Source organism: Cryptomeria japonica, chromosome 9 (genome assembly GCF_030272615.1).
Source record: "Cryptomeria japonica chromosome 9, Sugi_1.0, whole genome shotgun sequence".
NCBI classification, from domain to species: Eukaryota; Viridiplantae; Streptophyta; class Pinopsida; order Cupressales; family Cupressaceae; genus Cryptomeria; species Cryptomeria japonica.
In genome coordinates, this window is record NC_081413.1 from 215,132,144 (window position 1) to 215,153,895 (window position 21,752).

Consider the following 21,752-nt stretch of genomic DNA (forward strand, 5'->3'; position numbering starts at 1 on the left):
GGCCAATTTTTAAATCCTTTCATCTTCAAATTACTTCCATGGCATAAAACATCACGTCCTTCTCCCATCCAAGTCATAAAAACCAAAATCCAATCTTGAAATGCAAGGAAAATAGGAGGATTTGAATATTTCGCCCTAGACCCTCAGCAAGGGTCAGGAGCGAATTTGCCTTTGGGCATCAAAATTTGCATTTTTAACCATCCAACCCAACTTCAAGGCAATTCAAATGTCATTTCACACTCATGACTAGGTTTAGCTTTGCTCAAAATTTGGAAGAAAAGTTAGTCTCTAGGTATTTCGCCCTGGACCCTCTCCAAGGGTCAGGAGCGATTTTCTTTTTCCAAGCTAGGTTACTTCTTGTTGGTCATCCAAATTATCTTCAAAGAATAAAACATACTCCTTTACACCTACTCCAACTATAAAAATTGCTTTGATCTTGCAAGAAAAAGGTGTTTTTGAGAATTTTGCCTTGGACCTCCTGAGAGGGTCAGGAGCAAACTTTGCCATTTAGACCAAAATGCTTCACTTTTTAACTTGAAACCTCTTTGACATTCCAATTCAACCAAGACTAAGCAAAAAACATCTCCCACAAGATTTTCGCCTTGGACCCTCAGCAAGGGTCAGGAGCGAATTTTAATTTTTCAACAAAATCCGTCACTTTTTCAAAATGACACTTTCTCAGGTGAGTAAAGGGAGATGTCCTTGTTTCATCTATGCCCAAAACTTGACTTTTTTCCATGCAAGATGAGAGCTATTCAAAATTTTGCCCTGGGCCCTCAACAATGGTCAGGAGTGAATTTACCTTTGTTGCCCAAAATTCACCATTTTTCAAGCGTCCAAACCTTTGAATGATGTTCAACCTTCCTTCTGGGAGACCCTGCACATAAAAATTTAGCCAAAATTAGTGACAAATAGGCTCAAATAAGATTTTCGCTCTGGACCCTCAGCAAGGGTCAGGAGCGAAATTCACAATCTAGGCTAAACTGCTCAATCTTCAAGTTTCAAATCACTTCACAGGGCAAGGTAAGATCGTTTTCAAGGCCAGGAACAAGGTTTCAAGCTCAAACAAGGTGGCAAATGGAGCTTATAACGAATTTCGCTCTGGACCCTCAGCAAGGGTCAGGAGCAAAATTCCTAATCTTGGCCAAAATTCATCATTTTCTTCAAGGTTTTCAATCAATTCCAAAGTCCAAACAAAATGCTTTGCAAATCAAAATTTGGTCAAATAAGGCAAGAAATGAGTCCTAGATTGATTTTCGCCCTGGACCCTCTAGAAGGGTCAGGGGCGAGATTCACTTTGGACCTCCTGAGAGGGTCAGGAGCGAAATTCGCTTTGGACCCTCAGGAAGGGTTAGGAGCGAAATTTGACTTTTTGAACTCTCTGTCAGGATAATTTTATGGAATATAACATTTAAGTATAACTTATACTTTAAGTTATATTCCATATATACTTTCAGGATGTTTGAGAGTGGTTTCAAACCTCCAGGAGTTATATTGCAAAATCTAGTTTTTGGAGGTTTTTCAGTTTCCAGACTTAGTCAAATTTCAGGATTAGGACTTTCCAGACTTAGCCAATTTTCAGGATCAGGAATTTCCAGACTTAGCCGATTTTCAGGATCAGGACATTCCAGACTTCATCACTTACCAACTTGACCTAACTCAAGTAGAACCTGCTATCCAGGTAATCCCCTTGGCGACACTCGAAAGCTAAAGGCTAACGGACAAAACCCTAAAAGACCTAAAAAACAAACCCTAGAAAGCAAAAAGCAGGGGTCCCCATTTGCAATGGGGCGATGTGTGAAATGGTCACAACAGGTACCCCCACTTCCTTTTTCACCTTCAGATTCTTTGGGAACTCTTTCCACTTCACTGTCATCACAATCTGATTGCTGGTCTGAAGAATCAGAATCGCTTTCTCCAGCTGAATAGTATTCAATTTGATGAATTTTGACTCCCTTTGGGCAAATATGATCTTGGGACCATTTTTCTCTACACCGGAAACATAACCCCTTTCTTCGGAGTTCGTTAAGTGTCTTTGGATCCAGCCTTGTGACATGAGTGTTATGATGTTTGAACTCCTTATGGTGAGGTCCCTTTCCTTTATCCTTTTTGTGAAATAATGACTTGGATTGAATTTTTGCCTTAGGAGCAGCCCACTCCATATTTCTTGCTTTTTCCATTGCCTCTTGTAAGGAGGGTGGATCAAAAGCTTTAATCCAACCCTTGAGTGGTTCCATAAGCCCTTCACTGAATAGGATCACCAACCACCTCTCGATGATTCCCGTGACCATTACTGAAAACCTCTGAAATTCAGCTATGTAAGCATCAACTGTGCCATGTTGTCTAAGTTGTGCCAATTCTCTGAAATGCACTTCTGGATCCTTTTTCTCGAATCTCTCTGTGAGCCTATTGGTGAACTCATCATAGGTAGTGATCGACCGATGCCCCAAGGTGACTAGACCATGGTACCACCATTCGTGTGCTACCCCATCTAAATGAAGCGTAGCAAACTTGATTGCCTCCTCTTCTGTCATGGGTCTAAGAGCTAGATAGTTGTCTAACTTCTGTATCCAAGCTCTAGCTGAACTACTGTCACTCCCGTCAAAATGTGGAAGCATAACCTTGTTGATTGCTTGATGCAAATCCCTCTGTACTGTTCCTTCCCTATGTTCACGATGTCTCCCATGTCCTTTATTCTTCCTTTTATGGTCCACGAAATCATTGTAAGACATGTCTAACTTGATTTCATCAGGAAGAGACTCATACTCAGCACGATCAAGTCTCAACTGTTCCACAAATGATGCATTCTCTCTCGGATCGGGTTGAGGGTTTACTGGTGCCAAGAAGGTGGGTTTAAAAGGCTTGGAAGAGATGTTTGTTCTATTTGAGGTATGCGGAGCAGCATGTTCACTATGCTGGTTGGAGCCGCTGTGTTCTTCGGTGTGCCCTTGATTGTTCTATGAAGTAGAACTCTGACCCATTTTCCCCATCATGAGAGATACCATATCCAATAAGGCATCCATCTTCCTCTCGAACCTCCTTCCCGGACTTGGTGTTCTTTCCCTTCCTTTTCCACTTTCATCCCGACTGCTTGTAAACCTCTCAGTACCACCCACTGGCCTTTCACTGTCCCCCATTTCTGTTTCCAGAGAAGACTCCCAATGAGCCCTCAAAACCTTTGATGCTGTCTGACCTTCGGGAACCTGATACCACTGAAACTGAAACTGACTTGCAGCCTTCTTATCTTCCCTTGCTAAGTATCTTCTTTCTCTGTCACTCATAGAAGGTTTGTTTCACAGGATGGCAAGATGTGAGGCTCTGATACCACTGAAATATCCCAGACCAACTTTTTTCAATTTTTCAATTACAAAGAGTAATGCAACACACATCCGTTAGGGTTAGCACTTAAACCAAACCATGCGGAAAACAACTCTAACCAAGAATCTACACCAGTATCCTGGGTTGGGCAAGGCGTGAGCATATGGTCAGAGGGTCTTAAAGCATTCTGAAAGTAACTCTAACCAAGAATGTGCCCAAGATGGACTAACATATGGTCAGAGGATCTTGGTGCATGCTGAAAGCAACTCTAACCAAGAATGTACCCAAGATGGACTAACATATGGTCAGAGGATCTTTACAATTACAACTGCTGAAAGGAAAACTCGACACCAAGCATGTGCTTTCAAACCCAAGGTGGGAATGGAGCTACCATATGGCAGAGATGCTAAGAACTTAGAAATGGAATTAAATGTAAATAACAAGCGTGAAATGAAAATGAGAAGAAATGCTGCCAGTACTACTGTTCAGCTTACAATATGATAGTAAATGCTTGCCAAGATCATAGGATTAAGACTATACAATGCTGTATAGAAGGCTCTCCCGGGCTTAACAAAAATGATAAGTCCAAGAAATTCTACTCAAGGATCAATCTTAATATTCTGATTTATGACAGACCTGCACGTGAAATGCTTAATCAGCAACACATGGAATCACTAAAATGCTCATTACTCTCTCAATACTAGTCCGAATGACCCAAAACCAAAAGCAATGGCTTCCTATGAAGGAGGCGACCCAACCAATACCAAGAAATTACACATTAACCCAACAGATTATTTATCACGAACCCCAGGGCAATTCCCAGCAGTGACGCCAGGCAAGAATGGCGATTCTTCTCTATAAAATAAAACACTTCATATTAGAATCTGCAAATTTGCACAAAGGAGCGCCCAGCCAAAACAAGAGGAAATATGCAATACCCAGAATGAATATGTTTTTATTTTGAAATATATGAGTGAAACTACAAATCTGCCTTGCTAACCGCGACTCCCGAAAATGAAATGAAATGCAAATAACTAAACTTCAAGCACAACTCAAGCTACAATGCAATCCCCACTACAAACTCTCACAACTACACTAAATCACCACTAGTTGCTATCTTTCAAGCAAGAAGCAATGCCAAGGCTAGGAGGCATTCATTCCTCGAAGCAAACCCAATACCATTCCGACAGAGTAACATTACAATAGACATAAGATACCAAATGAAGGGAAGAGGCCTCCATTTATAAGCTTAACAAGGGATCTCTAGAGGCTTCTAGAAAGTGTGCCCTAATTTCACATTTGAATTTTCCTCCAAGAGATGGCGCCACTTTTAAAAGCTTAATTAACCTTTATTTTAATTCACTTCTCTTCATAAAGTTGGCACCCCTTTTCATAAGCAAGATTTTAGACCTTAGCAAATATTAAATCCCTTCCATGATGCATCCACCCGTGAAGACCACCTTTTAAAACAACTTGAAGTGATGAAGCTAGGCCAAGGGGTCAACTTTAAAATATAACATTAAAACATAACATTATTTAAATGAAATGAACTTATCTCTCCAAAAACATCCCAAGGCCAAAAGTGACGAAGCCAACTAAACCAACTGAAGAAGAGAACCAACTGTGTCAAAATAATCAGGACCACTGCCAGAAATAGAAATTCCAAAAAGTGCTTGGAACGCAAAGCCGGACATACCACTGCGAAGCCCTTTGAAAATCCAGAAAGAATCCGCGATCCAAACTCTAATTCATGAGCAACAACAAACTCCAAAATTGGAAACCCTAATTTCACCCATTGAGTAGCCTACGGGTCTCCGAAATAGGCCATCGGTCAAGTGAAACATTACGCCTGAGAAGGGGACATTACATCATACTTGCCTCATGTTGCAGCTATTGAGAAGTTTGAACTTTGAAGTCCTTCATCTTGGCAATGTTTTGAATCTTCTTCCATGCTTTTGCAGTGTTCTTGATGTTGTTTGCAGTATGCATCTTCATCTTTTTCGTTAGTCATACCTGCAAAATAAACAAGGATGGTATTAAACACACATGATATGGATAGATTTCACAAACCTCTAATTTGGTATATCCTCAAAACGATGATGAAATGGTGATTCTATCTCTGATTCCCATATCTAATTTTGAAGTGCTCCAAGGTCTGAGTCACATGTTTGGAGATCTGATTTCACCTTTTAAGGTCTAACTTTATGTCTTAGATCTGATTTTATGCTTGTGAGATCTGATCCTATATCATCTTTTGAAAATGTCTTCAACTTGATCCTAAAATCCAAAATCACCTTCTCTAAGTGCATTTTGATCAAATGTAATGATCAAAATGATTGTCAAATTGCTGGACTGGGTGTATTTTGTTGTATGCTAAGGTGCAGATCGGAATTATGTTCGCTGGATTGCTTTGAGTTGTGACAAAATGAATTAGAAATATCCTCCTTATATAGGCGTTATGTGAAAAGAGGTGTCTTTTTCTTTATATAAGCTGACTTGTTTTTCATAAAATGATTTAATTCCTTTATTAGGTGCTAATACCACACTTGATGTGATAGCCGACTTGAGTCTTATGTGCTAAAAGAAGGGGCGAAAATTTGACGTTCATTCGTACTTGGCGGCATTTTAAGGCTTGTTTGCACTTAGCAACCTTAGTGGAAATTTCATGTTCATTTGCACTTCATGACCTTGGTGGCTTTTTACCCTTCGTTTGTAGTTGACACCCTTGATCGGCGAATTGGGGTTCGTTTGTAGTGTCTTGCCTTGGCGGAAATTTGGATTTCATTTGCACTTGATAACTTTGGCGGAAATTTCATGCTTGTTTGTAGTAGACTCTTCTTGGGTGGATTTTAGAGGCTCATTTGCAATTGACACCCTTGACAGATTTTAGGGGCTCATTTGCACTTAGGAACTTGGGCGGCTTTTGAGGCTTCATTTGTACTATGAAACTTGCAAACCTTATGTTCTCCAAGAGTTTATACTTGTGATCATATCAAAGCAATTGACCCTTTCCTCTTCATTTTTAGTTACAAGTTTGACCAACCTCATTTCAAAATATGATGGGATTTTGAAACCTCATTTGTACTACCACCATTTTGATGTTTGTGCAATTCATCAACTTAATCAGTCATCTCTTTTTCATTCATAGCATCTTGACTTGGGCGGAATTCTGCCTTGCATTTGTAGTACCTTGAACTAGGGCATCTTTCAAGACTTTGTTTGTAGTAAGGTTGTTTGATGAAATTTATCTCTTGCCCTTTGCATGAACAAAATCATTTTGTCAAATCAGCCATTCCACCTTCATTTGTAGTGCATCATTCAAAACCTCACCTTTTGCATTATCAAAACCCTCCTTGTTGAGTTGGATTTTTCTCCTCCATTTGTACTAAGCTGTCTTGAGCAATTATCTTTTGATCGTTTAGTTTCTTCAAGGTGAATCAGCAATTTTGTGCTCATTCTTAGTAGATGACTGAATTTACCAACTTGTGATCTCTTTATGTACTAAGGCAAATCAGCATTAGGGTTTTGATTTGTACTACATTGTTGACAGAAGCTTGAATCACTCTCTCTTTTGAATCAAAGATCTTTCATTCTCCAATCGGATTTTGAGGTCTCATTCGTACTAAATTCATTCCTCATTTGATTCGTACCACTTCCAAGTCTTGAACTCTCCAACTTGGAGGGTGGAATTTTCACCAACATTTGTACCAAGTTCATTCCTCAATCAAATTGCCATTTCAAGGCTCTCATTTGAACAAACTTGAACTTGCTAAGTGAACATTCATCAAGGTCACCTTTTTGGAGCAAACTCGTGCCTTTGTCCAATTTTCACATCAAAACCCGAGCTTAACCTAGGACATGAGATTTCACAATTTATCCATCTCTGACAGCAATTTTTGATGACTCCCTTATTCCGACTCCCTTATTCCGACCTATGCCTATCCAAATCCCTAATTCATTGAATCTCAAACCCTAAGGTCCTTTCTTGAAAATTGACGACTTTCAGCAACACTAACCACCTTAGCAAGGTTGGCAACACAACCTCAATCCTGACTTGACAAGACATATTCACGTCCCATAAGCAAGGGCTGACAACCACTAAAATTACCAAGCTAAGACGACCTAGCTAAACACCTCAACCTAAGCAAAAAGTGGGGGTCCCCATTTGCTATGGGGCGATGTGTGAAAATGTCACAATAGGTACTTAATCGAATTATGTTTTGTCCTTGAGTGCAAAACAGGATTCTTTTATATGTTGATGGCACTCATATTATCAGAGTATGGATATGGGATTCTCATACTCAACCTTGATATCTTTCAATGTATGTTTCATCCATAGGATTGTGTACAACACGTTGTTGCAATATATATTTTGCCTCAGTTGTTGATAGTGAAACTAATGCTTGTTTTTGCTTCGCCAAAATACAAGACAATTGCCAATAAATAATGTGTTGGCAATTTGGAGGAATTGATTATGTGTTGCATTGATGTTTGTCATTGATGTCAACACTAGCTTGTTTGGTTGTCTACCGGGTTCCGGTAGAGTGGTTGGATTATGATGTTGATCTGGAGATCATCTCCGGTATTCTCCGGTATGTTCATCTTGGTGGAATTGGTTTGGCTCAGTCATTCATGTGCGTTTCACATTCAGTTGGTTCGGGATTTGGTGATCCGGAAGCTATCATTTGTTCTAGTAAGCCTTTTGGTTACCGGTAAGGGTTTTACTGGCAGAGCTTTGTTGAAGATCTTTTGATGGATTCAATAAGTGATGTTGGTGCAGCTTCTAGAAGGTTCTCGGGATGTTGATGGTTATCATGTTCGTGTTCCAATTGATCGATGGTGTTGCATTTGGCTAATGGCGACCTATTTTAGGTCTGGTGCTATTCTGTTAGGTTATGGACCAGTTTATGTAACGTGTTGGTGGATGCTCCCAATGCGTTACCGGTTGGATTTATTGTTTGGTTAATGTTGTTTTGGTCTTAGGCCGACTTGTAGTATCATTGGTTTGCAGGTTTATGTAATGGATTTATTGTACTATCTTTTAGGTGGCCGACCTAATTGTTTAGGTCCCGGGTTTGTATAAATATGGTGTAAGATCTCTTTGTAGATCAAAGAACAGTCATGGATGGATGGTTATGGGATTATCTGTGTGCGAATAAAGTTGTAATCATGTGCAGAGGATTTGGTTGATCATAGGTGATCGAATTGGGTTTGTTTAAGAGGTTTAAGACGTCTGGTATTGAACTTAACCGGAACTATACTCAGGCATAGGAGATGCTATATTTGCAGTTCAATCTTCTTTCCGGATTGTAGTTCGAAGATTTCTTGTAGTCAGTGAGGCTCCTTTTGTGATGAGTAGTGCACTCTAGGTTGTTGGCCTTCCTACATGTGTAGGCCCCTTATGTGTAATATTTATTCATCTGATCAGTGGATAGATATTGTGGGTCTCCAATCCCACCATGGTTTTTCCTCCTTGAGGTTTTCCACGTATTAATCTGTGGTGTTGTGGTGTTCATCTTTGTGGTTGCATTATTACTTGGTGTTACTTGCTTTTATGTATATCAATTACTAAGTTGTTGTGCTAATAAGGTTAAAATTAATCATTCCGAGAGAACACTGATTCAGTCCCCCCCTCTTAGTGTTCTTGGATTCCAACAATTGGTATTAGAGCTTGGTGCCTCGAAACAAGTCTAACAGCTTGAGGAAGATCCTGAATCCAAAATCCATGGAGATGAGTTTGAGGAAGGAACTTCCAGTAGCACTTGAAGACTATGATGCTGAAAGATTGAAGAACATGAAGTTGCAAGATGAACTAAGATCTGCGAAGGAATTCATCTTTACTCTGCAAGAGAGTTTGTCATCTGTACATGCCAAAGGGAAAGAACTCTATGATCAATTACATAATCAAGATGACGAAGAAAAGAATGCTCTTAAGGATCTATGTTAGAAGTTGAGTCAGGAAAATGGTGTCATGAAGAATGAAATGCAATCCCTAACCATGAGGATGCCCAAGGAGATTGAAGACCGAAAGAAGAATGAAGAAAATCTTGCCAAATCTTTGAAAGATATATCTGAAGAATGCATTAGGTTGGCACATGAGAATGATACATTGAGAACTGAATTAGTGCAATCTCAGAACAATGAGCAAGAGTTGGAAAGAATGATAACAGTCCTAAGAGGTGATCTGGATGCTGCAAATGAGTACAAAGACAAGTTCAAAGCCAGTTCTGCAAAGGTTGATGAACTATTGAAGAATCAAAGGGACAGTGGAGATACTAGAGGTCTTGGATTGTAGCATGGAGAAAGCTCTGGTACTGCAAATCAGGAGAATCTATCAGACAACCGGAATCAGAGGTCATTGGTAAGACAACCCAATGCACACAAATTTAATGGTAGATGCTTTGTTTGCAATAAGTTTGGTCATATGGAAAGTCAATGCAGAAATAGAGTCAATTAGAACAACAATTCATTTACCGGTCAATGTTTCAAATGCAAAAAGTATGGTCATAGGGCAATAGATTGTAGAATGAATGTAAAATGTCATGCATGTGGAAAGTTGGGACATATGGCTAATCAATGTAGGTCAAGAAATGATCAAGGTTACGACAAGGCAATTCAAAAGAACATGTCACTTGTTATGCATGCAACAAAGGAGGACACATTGCTAAATTTTGCAAAAGCAAGAAGCTACCGGCAGGCAATGACAAAACCAATGAGAAGGGAAAGTAGAAGGTTGATGATATCCGGAAGGAGCATGAGAAGAAGTGGATTAGAAAGTCTGAGGATCAACCGGCTGAAGCATATACCCCGGTTACTCAACCGGTAGAACAAAATGTTCCTGCACCTGTAGGAAACTCATCCGGGACCTAAGGCATTAGCCTTGGGGGAGGCAAATTGATGATAGGTCTTGCATTGCCCCTGGTAGTGGTCTGAAAGCCTGTTTCAGACATTGGAGAAGTCAATTTGAAGGTTAACCGGCGAAGATTTGTTGGATCTTGGATCTGGTTTGGTTTAACGGTAAGACACTTTATGAGTTATGGTTTGGTCATACACCTTCAGTTAAGTATTTTAGAATCTTTGGTAGTGAATTGGAAAGTTTGATCCTAGATGTGATGAAGAGATATTTCTTGGTTATTCAAATGAAAGCAAAGCATATAGATGTTATAACAAAATATTGCAGTGAATTGTGGAGAGCGCTAATGTCAAAGTGGATGAGCAGTACATAGGTCAAATCATAACTTATGAAAGAGAACTGGAAGTGGAAATGATCATAATTGAACCGGTAACACCTGTACCAGAACAAAATGTTGAACCAGTTACTCCGGTAGTATCAGAAAATTCAACAGTAACTGAAGATCAGGGTAGAGAAACAGAAAGTCAGAAGACTCCTAGGTATGTAAGGTTGAATCATTCAGAAGATCAGATCATTGGAGATAAGAGCAAAGGAGTGATGACAAGAAGGTTGGCAGCTGAAGAGGTATGCTTAATTTCTCAAATTGAACCGGCATCAGTAGTTGAAGCATGTAAGGATGAATGTTGGATGAAAGCTATGGAAGAGGAATTGGATCAGATAGAAAATAACAACACATGAACTTTAGTTCCCCGGCCTAAAAATAAGAATGTTATTGGAACTAAATGGATATTTAGGAATAAATTTAATGAAGATGGAAAAGTTGTGAGGAACAAGGCTAGATTGGTCTGCAAAGGATATTCTCAGAAGGAAGGAATTGATTATGATGAATATTTTGCTCCGGTAGCTAGGATTTTCAGATATTTACAAGGAACAACTGAATATGGTTTGTGGTATCCTAAAGATGATGACTTTACACTATGTGCATATACAGATGCAGATTGGGCTGGAGATATAGATGACTAGAAAAGCACATCAGGTGAAGTTTTCTTTCTTGGAAATAAACAGTGAACCACGGGGACGCGTCCCCCCCATTTTTGGGCGCGTCCCCCCGTCAGAGACGTCTCGGGGACGCGACGTCCCCCGCCGTCCCGCCACCGCCACCCAAACTCCGCCGGGACGAGGAGACGTCCCCGACGCGGAGACGTCTGGGCGTCTCCTGGGGGACGTCTGGGCGTCTCCGTGGGAGACGCCTGGGCATCTCCCTGTCCCTCAAGAGACGTCCAGGCGTCTCTCGAGGGACGGGGGGACGCCCAGGCGTCTCCCGCGTTCCCACGCGAATAAAGCGCATTTTTTATTTTATTTTTAAGTTTTTTATGACATGTGCTTTTGGGGGGGGGTTAAGGGGTAACCCTAATTGGACGTGGGCCCCACCCTACCCCCCAAAACAACACAAAAACATATTTAGTTTGGATTTCACTCTCATTATGCAAAACTGATTTTTTTTCCAGCAGCTTGAAGAGGAGGAACAGCTTGAAGAAGATTGATTGAAGGGGTGAGAAAAGTGACTACAAGCGTGATAGGAGCTAGAAGAAGCAAGAAGAAGAGGAAGAAGAAGATTCTTCTACATTTTGGAGAGATTTTTCAAGCACAAGGTAGGGTTTTTCAACTTCTTCTTGTTTTTTTTTTGTTTTACTTTCTGATTTTCATTGTTCTATGTCATTTTTGGTTTTTTTAATTTTTTTTCCCTATTCATCTTAAGACTCAAAATGAGATTTGATGTTGAATCTTGAGGGCAAAATGATTCATCATTTTGCCCTCAAGATTCAACATCAAATCTCATTTTGAGATGAATAGGAAAAAAATTTAAAAATATATTGTTAAACAAGGCTGATTTTATTTTTATTTTGTGAAATGCAGTGTCAATTTGAAAATTTCACAATGAGCTCCCAAGGCACGAGTGAAGATAACATGGAAATCCATTCTCATAGTGAGAATGATTCAGAATTTGAACCTGAAAATGAGGGGGGTGACCATGGGGCTAATCCTGAAGCCCAATCTAGTTCTATGGCAAGTGCAGCAGCTAGTACAGGTTGCCCTTCAGAGTTGTTGGCACCATATGCTAGGGGTCATTTTGATCCTAAGTCTCCTCTAAAACAGTTTGCTTCACAAATATCAGTACAAGGCACTGCATCACATTCAAGTGGGGGAACAAGGAAGTGGAAGTGCAATATTTGTGACAGAGAATGGTTCGGTAGCATTAGCAGGGTGAATGCACACTTTCTATTTTGGAGAGGAAAAGGCGTGAAACATTGTAAGTTTTTGGAGGAACCCAAAAATATACATTACAGAATTGAGTTTAACAGGCTTTGGGGGGTTCCAGATGACACAAATATTTCAATGCCTACTACTTTGTCTGCTAGGGCATCACTTCACGACAGCCAGAATGTGCCAGTGCCACATACTTATCATGCTTCGCAGGCGGGAGGAATGATGTTTGGATCTCCATCTACTTCCACTTCTACTGCTGCCAGGGCTGGGAAACGTAAGTTGCATACACCACAGAGCAACCCCATTGCTAATATGTTTAATGTGCAGCTGAGAGATGAGATAGATGAATCCATTGGCAATTTCTTCTTTGCCAATGGCATTCCATTTCATGTTTCACGGTCTCCTTATTATAGGAAGATGATAGATATGGTGGCCAAGGGAGGACCATCTTATGTGCCACCAGGGGAGACGAAAATGAGGACCTCGATCTTGGATAAAAGCTATTCCAAGATCAATATTTTGATGGAGAAGATGAAGGCATGTTGGGTGGCATCGGGGTGCAGCATAGTTATGGATGGGTGGACGAACATTAGCCATCGTCCACTCATCAACGTCATGGTCACATGTGCAGAGGGCCCATACTTCCTTAGAGCAGTTGATTGTACAGGGCATCGTAAAGATGCTGATTTCCAGTTTCAGGTCCTCAGGGAGGCTATTGAGGAGGTTGGGCCACAAAATGTGGTCCAAGTAGTGACAGATGCAGCCTATGTGTGTAGAGCAGCAGGGAGACTCGTTGAGGCAGCCTATAGACACATTTGGTGGACCCCATGTTGTGTGCATGCCATGAACAATGCACTCAAGGACATGGGGAAGATTGACTGGATTAGAGGAGTGGTCACCGATGCGAGAGATGTGCAGATGTTTATCTGCAACCACCACATTTCACATGCACTCTTCAGGACCTTCGCGAAGAAGGAGTTCTTGAAACCAGTTGAGACTAGATATGCATCCTATTTCATTCTCTTAGAGAGAATGATTGAGTTGCAAGAGGCATTGCAACTCATGGTTATGACTAATGAGTGGAATAGGTGGGCTGAGGCCAAGACAGAGTAGGGGAGAAGGGTGAAGGAGATAGTGAAGAGTGATGTGTTTTGGACTGATGCGAAATACATTGTCTCCATCATTTCTCCAGTATTCCAAGTGATCAGATATGGGGATGGGGATGCACCTAACCTTGGAGAGGTGTATGAGTGCATTGACTCTATGCTTGGCCAGATGAGGGCTGCTGTGCGAGTGAAGGACCCCTCTCTAGCATTCTACAATGAGCAAATCCGGCCTATCATTCAGAGTAGATGGGACAAGTTGAACACTCCTTTGCATATGGCTGCCTTTGCCTTGAATCCTAAGTGGTACAAGGCTAGACCGGGTAGAACGACACCGATTGAGGATGATGAGGTGAAGGCAGGTTTCTTCAGGTGCATAGAGAAGATGTTTGATTCCAGAGATGCCGGCACAATGCGCACTGAGTGGGGAAGATTTGCCACTCTTAGAGGTTATTCAGATGCAGCAAAGATGGATATAGACATTATGGCACAGGAGGGCCCACTTTTGTGGTGGAAATGTCATGGCCCAAAATCTTTGACCACCACTCTAGCCATCCGTCTGCTATCCCAGGTTTCCAGTTCTTCAGCTGCTGAGAGGAACTGGTCTACATATAGCTTCATCCACTCTCTTAAGAGGAACAGACTTACCTCTAAGAGAGCAGAGAAGCTTGTGGCTGTACACAGTGCTTTGCGTCTCATTGACCGCAAGACACTTATGTACAAGGAGAGTCCAGCGGCACGATGGGATGTAGAGCCAGAGGAGCCTTCACAGATTGATGAGGATGATCCTACCACTTCAGATGCAGGGCTAGTTGGTGTGAGCTTGAGGGACCTTGATCCTCAGGAGTCCAGCAGTTCTAGTGAGGAGGAGTTTGCAGATGATTAGAGGCCTCCATTAGCTACAGTTTGAGTTTTCACTTTTCAGTTTTGTCATTTTGTATTTGACTCGTCTCTTTTGTAATGCTATTGCTACACGTATTTGTATTTGGCTACTCATTGTAATGATGAATCATGTAATCATCTTTATTATTATAGACTTTGCAATGGCATCAGATATTCATATTTTTCGTTTTCCTTTTTCGATATTCATATGATAGAAATGAGAAATCTCCAATTTGACAATTTCATTTGTCAAATTTTATTTACTTTTAGTTTTAGCAATTAGCAATTAGTTACGTATCACTAATCTAAGTAATCTTGGTATTTCCTATAGTTTCATTTGAAATCTAATTCTTATACTGTTATACTGTTATACATCTTTTCAAAACTAGTTTTTCAAGTACTATATGTATATATATGAGCACCACCACCCCGCCACCCCCCCGCCACCGTCCCCCCGCCGTCCCCTCGCCGTCCCCAAATTTAGGCCCTTGGTCCCCCCGTCCCCGAGACGCGTCCCCCTCGTCCCCCCGTCCCCCCGTCCCGAACGCCCGTGGAACACTGGAAATAAACTTGTTTCATGGATCAGCAAGTAACAGTCATGTACTTCTTTATTTACTGTTGAAGCTGAGTATGTTGTTGCTGCTGCTAGTTGTACACAAGTTCTATGGATGAAGCAAATGTTGAAAGATATAAGGGTAAATTGTGATGCACCAGTAGTTATTCACTGTGATAACTCTGATGCTATTGACATATCAAAGAATCCAGTATTTCAATCTAAGACAAAGCATATATCAATCAAGTATGACTTTTTGAAGGAAAAGGTGGAAGCAAATGAAGTCAGATTGGTTTATGTGAATACTAAAGAGAAAATTGCAGATATCTTCACTAAACCTTTACCCAAGGAATCATTTGAGTACTTTAGAGATAGATTGGGGGTCTCTCCCCTCCGGTTGAAACTTAAGTGATGCTGGTTGGCATCAGTCTGGTATGCATTATCAGAACTATCATTCATTTTGGATTGATGAGTTGGTACTACTACTCAGGGGGAGTAGTCAGTTGTGTGGTTCAGAGGATCTATGGTTTTTCTTTGATGTTTATGTCAGATTTATGGCATTGATGTCAAAGGGGGAGAGATATACATGTGAAAAACAGAGCTTAACAGAGATATCAGTCAAAGGGGGAGGAACAAAATTTCAGATTGGTTGTATCCCACTAGGGGAGTTTGGTTCAGGTCTATGGATGGTTAATTGGTACAGAGATAATTGGTTCAGAACTTCATTGATATATCATTTATGGGAGATTGTTGGATGTCTTCCATTGGGGGAGACTTGTTTGGCATTTCTTGGCATTTGGATGTTTTTCACATCTAGTGTTGCCATCAATGCCAAAGAGGGAGATTGTTGGCAATTTGGAGGAATTGATTATGTGTTGCATTGATTTCAACACTAGCTTGTTTGGTTGTCTACCGGGTTCCGGTAGAGGGGTTGGATTGTGATATTGATCTGGAGATCATCTTTGGTATTCTCCGGTATGTTCAGCTTGGTGGAATTGGTTTGGTTCAGTCATTCATGTGCATGTCACATTCAGTTAGTTCTGGATTTAGTGATCTGGAAGCTATCATTTGTTCTAGTAAGCCTTTTGGTTATCGGTAAGGGTTTTACCGGCAAGCTTTGTTGAAGATCTTTTGATGGATTCGATAAGTGATGTTGGTGCGGCTTCTAGAAGGTTCTCGGGATGTTGATGGTTATCATGTCCGTGTTCCAATTGATCGATGGTGTTGCATTTGGCTTATGGCGACCTATTTTATGTCCGGTGCTATTCTGTTAGGTTATGGACCGGTTTATGTAACGTGTTGGTGGATGCTCCCGATGCATTACCAGTTGGATTTATTGTTTGGTTAATGTTATTTCAGTCTTAGGCCGACTTGTATTATCATTGGTTTGCGGGTTTATGTAATGGATTTATTGTACTATCTTTTAGGTGGCCGACCTAATTGTTTAGGTCTCGGGTTTGTATAAATATGGTGTAAGATCTCTTTGTAGATCAGAGAATGATCACAGATGGATGGTTATGGGATTATCTCTGTGCGAATAAAGTTGTAATCATATGCAGAGGATTTGGTCAATCATTGGTGATCGAATTGGGTTTGTGTAAGAGGTTTAAGACCTCTGGTATTGAGCTTAACCAGAACTGTACTCAGGCATAGGAGATGCTATATTTGCAGTTCAATCTTCTTTTCGGATTGTAGTTCGAAGATTTCTTGTAGTCAGTGAGGCTCCTTTTGTGATGAGCAGAGCGCTCTAGGCTGTTGGTCTTCTTGCATATGTAGGCGCCTTATATGTAATATTTATTCATCTGATCAGTGGATAGATATTGTGGGTCTCCAATCCCACCGTGGTTTTCCCTCATTGAGGTTTTCCACGTATAAATCTGTGTTGTTATGGTGTTCATCTTTGTGGTTGCATTATTACTTGTTACTTGCTTTTATGTATATCGGTTACTAAGTTGTTGTGCTAATAAGGTTAAAATTAATCATTCCGGGAGAACACTGATTCAGCCCCCCCTCTCAGTGTTCTTGGATTCCAACAGAATGCACCTCCACTGGTGCTTTTTCTATCATCAATACTACCAGCCCAGTCCGCATCCATGTACGTTGTAAGAGTGAAATCTTCACCTCTTGGGTATCACAATCCAAAGTCCACAATTCCCTTCAAATATTTCAATATTCTTTTGATTGCATTGACTCGACTTTCCTTTGGAGCTTCTTGAAACCATGCTACCAAACAACTGATTGCATAACGCCAAGCCTCGTAGTTGTAAGGTATAACAAACTTCCAATCATAGATCTATACATAGTTTGATTGGTTGGAGGAGAGCCACTAGTAACCATAGATGTACTTCCTGGATTATAATCTTCCATCCTGAACTTCTTCAACATTTTTTAACATATTTGGTCTAAGAAGTAAATATCCCTTTACCTAAGAGATTTGCAATCCAAGAAAGAAAGATAACTCACCTAGCATAGACATCTCAAATTCCTTCTACATGTTGGAGGCAAAGTCTTGGTATATCTTATCACTGTCACCTCCAAAAATGATGTCATCGACATATACCACAATAATCAACAGCTTTCTCCTTCATCTTTGATATATAGGTTTCTATCTGCCACTCCTCATTTGAAAGCTTGCTCTTAAAGATACTTGTCTAGTCTTGAATAACAAGCCCTTGGGGCTTGCTTAAGTCCATAAAGGGACTTCTTTAGTCTATACACATAATCTTCATTCTTTGATAAAAGGAATCTTTCAAGATGTTCAATATACACTTCCTCTTCAAGATTTCCATTTAGAAAGGCTATTTTGACGTCCATTTGGTAAACTTTGAAATTCTTGAAGCTTGCAAGAGCTAAAAACATTATGATAGCCTCTAATCTTCCAATGGGGGCAAATGTTTATTCAAAATATATTCCTTCAACTTGTGCATACCCTTTGCACACAAGCCTTGCTTTATTCCTTGTGACTTCCCCATCTTCATTCAGCTTGTTTCGAAATACCCACTTGGTTCCAATAACATTCTTGTCCTTAGGTCTTGGGACAGGCTCCCAAGTCTCATCCTTTTCTGTTTGATCCAATTCTTCCTCCATAGCCTTGATCCAATGCTTATCTTCACTTGCTTGTGAAAAGCTCTTTGGTTCAACTTTAGAAAGAAAACACAAGTTCACATGCTCTATTGTATTGGCAAGTCTTCTTGTCTGTACTCCCGTACCTTTTTCTCCAATAATCAAATCTTCAAATAATTGTTTTGGACGAAATTGGATGGTGTCTTAGGTGGTGCCTTTGATGAAGTTATTGTATTTTCTTGCTCCACTTCTCTAGTTTCAATTTTATCTTTTGTCTCTTATTCTTTGCATCTTTCTTCCTTTTGATAATCAAATTCTTGTACCATCTCCTTTTGATGCCTTTCTTCGTCAACCCTCAAATTTGTAATTTCAACAACTTTGTGGAATCTCTCGTTATAGAACTTGTAAGCTTTTCTCTTTGTGGAATATCCAAGGAAGATACCTTCATTGCTTCTGGAATCAAACTTTCCCACATCTTCCTCGTCCCTTCTTATGTTAGCTTCTAAATCTGAGTTTATCCCTGCTTTCCTTGCTGTTGGTGCTGATGCCTACATTCATTTAGTTGCATTTTGTCTTTCCCAGTCATCAGGGTACATTCTACATTTGATGTTTCCCACACTCCCATGCAATTGAAGAGGAAATTTTCTAGTTTGGGTCTTTAATTATCAGAAACTGATTTGTTAGAAGATTTACACTTCATTGAATAAATTCTGCTTCAATTGCACCACTTTGATTCAACACTGATCTGGACTCTCTTTGATTTCTGGATGGCACCTTTGTTGACACTTGAAGCACATATATTGGATCAACCTTGTTATAGATTCATGAAACCAAACACTTCCTTCTACTTTAATTCGTTTTTGGCAATCCTTTAGTATGTGTGATCTCCACACATGCACTAATGAGATCATGTCACCTTTTATGGTTGTAATTCATATAGACAAAATATCAACTCAAGAATAATTGTCAAATAATTAAAGGGCATGATCAACATAAATATGATATCCTTAGCATAACCTTTAATCTATGTTAGTGGGCACCGTTGGCTTAGCCAAAGTATGCGAAGCCAGACATTGTGATCGAGCATTGCATTGATTGCCATTTAACCTCTCTAAAGCTTTTCACTTACTAAAATTCTTGCTGCTCGTTTACAACCATGTGCTTCCTAACTCTAGAAATTTTGAAAAGTTACCCTATTCTATCAAGCATGTGCTTTCTTCACTACTAACATTGTCAATTTGTAGTGACAGAAGTTCAAGAGATTCTACAAGGAATTGAAATGCCCATGAGGCATTGCAGATAAGATAGCAAGATGTGATTTGGGAATACTTCATGAGTTGAAAAATAATGACGGCACTGTAAACAACCACCCTAATATGCTTAGGAAAAAAATGATCCATATGGATAATGAAAATGGTAGTAGAACATGTATAGATATGAAATTTTGTTAAGAGTAAAATGGATCCAATATCTAGACAGTGTTGATGTGGTTTTTAGGACACTTCGAACACAAAATAAAATAAGTTTTCTATCCTCTCTAGAACAAGAAAACCTCATATGCTAAACGATGTGATCAAATAAGGCAACTCCAAGATTTACAATGGGAACAATTGACTTTATATTCTGGATAGACTTAGTGTATATGATGTGATATTGCTGGTAATCATAAAGGGACTTACATTTTACAAAACAGCTGGAACATGGAATCTAAACTGACTTTGGTAAATAAAAGACAAAAGGAAAAGGTTAAAGAAATCTAATCTAGACCAAGGACAATGATAATAATAGATGAGCTTTGATAGACAAACTTCTTCAAATCAAGCTTTGCTTCATCGTGATAACAACAACTACACAACACTAGTGCGATTTTTGATGACCTTGACCTTTTACAACATTTAGCACTTTTGACAATATTTACCAATTTTGGCAACTTTTGACATTGCTACTTCATAATTTATTGGCCATCATGAGACTCACTGTTCATATATATACCTGTATCCAAGGAAAAAACATTGCCATACCATGGGTCCAGTACCCATACCTGAACCAACAACTTAGCCTTTAAGATATCAGTAACCAGTTTCTCATAATTCACAGACTATTAATTTGGTTAAGCTTTGTAATATCAAGCTCACAAAGCTTAAGCATACTAATCAATTCACAGGTTTTGTTTAAACAAGACTTGGACATTGCCCATGAAGGATCTAGATGTGCTAGAATAAGGGTGCTGATTGGGTGGCATATTACAGAATAATCCACTTTTGTGTTATTTTCATCTCTGTGTTTTAATGTTTGTTGATATGAATTATGTGATCTTTCTTTGCAGATTTATTATTCCAAGAAGAAAGTATTCTGTATCCACTTTTACATTTTTTTTTCAGTGTAAAATTAAAGTTTATGCCGTTTTAGGGTGTTGAACTTGCTTAGATAGAAAGTTCTCTTCAAGAGTTTTATGGATCTGAAAAGATGCTATCAATTTCTGTGATGGATTTTGTGGTACTAGAAATAAAGTCTAACCCTCCTGGAACAGATTCTGTATCTTTGTGCCCAGGAGTTGAAGAGAATGCTTGAAGTATCACATTTATATCATGAATTTTCTAGGCTTGTACTGAATGATACCCATTAATCTCAGCTGTGTTTTCTTGAAGTTTTGTAGTTATGGCTGATGATGTAATTTCTACGGGCATTGTATTTGTATTTGTAGTTTTCATCACTTGCATGGAGGTTATACAGTTTTCTTGTAATACATAGGCTCACGTTTCTTCCAGAGTTATTAGAATTGAGTTATCTGTATAATTATTTTTCTTTAAATCCCCATCCTGCAGTTGAATTCATTAAGGACAGAGCGAGAGCAAAAGGCCTTACTTCCCATAATGGAGTGCTCAAGGAATTCTGATTCAGTAGGCTCAAATGAGAAGATCAAGAAAATGGAAGAGCACATTGGAGTTATAGTTACTGAGAAAGATCTTATAAGAGAAATAAGATTTGTGAAAAAACAAAATATGGTCACACATGCGGCCCTTGGCATTATGCTTATGTCAAGTACAATGTGGCGTTCATCACAACTTTTCGTAGCTTTAAGGATAAGGAACAAAATCAATCATCCTTTAAAAACAATAGGTGATATAATCAGTGGCAGGGGTTCTCGTTTGTTTGCATGGAGACTCCGTCACTCCCCTGAATAGAGATGCCATCAGTGAACAACATTTTAATAGCAGACAATTCTCTGGATCTAATGCACATCTGGACAGGGTGAAGAAAATAAATCTCTGTTCTTAGTTCTATCACATGCTGGAATACTCATCAAGGAATTCATAAATCAAAATACATATGTAGCATCCACAATCAATATCTTCGTAAATATAGTTTTCAGAAATCATATGTTGGTTTTTCATATTTGTCTACTAAATGTCATGTTCTTTATATTCATATGAAACAATAAAACTACAGCATTGCTACAATGCACAGCAGGCTGCAGCTGAAGCTCTTCTATCGAGAAAAGATAAAATTTAAAAGCTAGACAAGCATCCTAATTGCCAAATGTTGTCTGATTGAATTGTCCTACTCTTACAAAAGCATTCTTAATTCTACTATGTTTGTTCTTTAGGTTGCCAATAGCATTGTTCTTTTGGAAGTTGGAACTTTCTTGCTCAATATAGATGGAAAAATTTATTTTTTTAATTGGGAAGATGGACAAGCTTTTCTTTTTTTA

General features: G+C 39.5%; 1 protein-coding gene across 1 annotated transcript in view; it reads left to right on the forward strand.

The window, feature by feature from the left end:
- LOC131044601 (uncharacterized) overlaps positions 1-21,434 on the forward strand; it is an 85,864-nt gene extending 64,430 nt beyond the window's left edge. Inside the window, exon 2 of the mRNA XM_057977958.2 lies at positions 20,866-21,434. Coding sequence (XP_057833941.1) covers positions 20,866-21,225 — 360 coding nt within the window. The 3' untranslated portion in view covers positions 21,226-21,434. The remainder of the gene's footprint in view (positions 1-20,865) is intronic.
- The last annotated feature ends 318 nt before the right edge of the window (positions 21,435-21,752 follow it).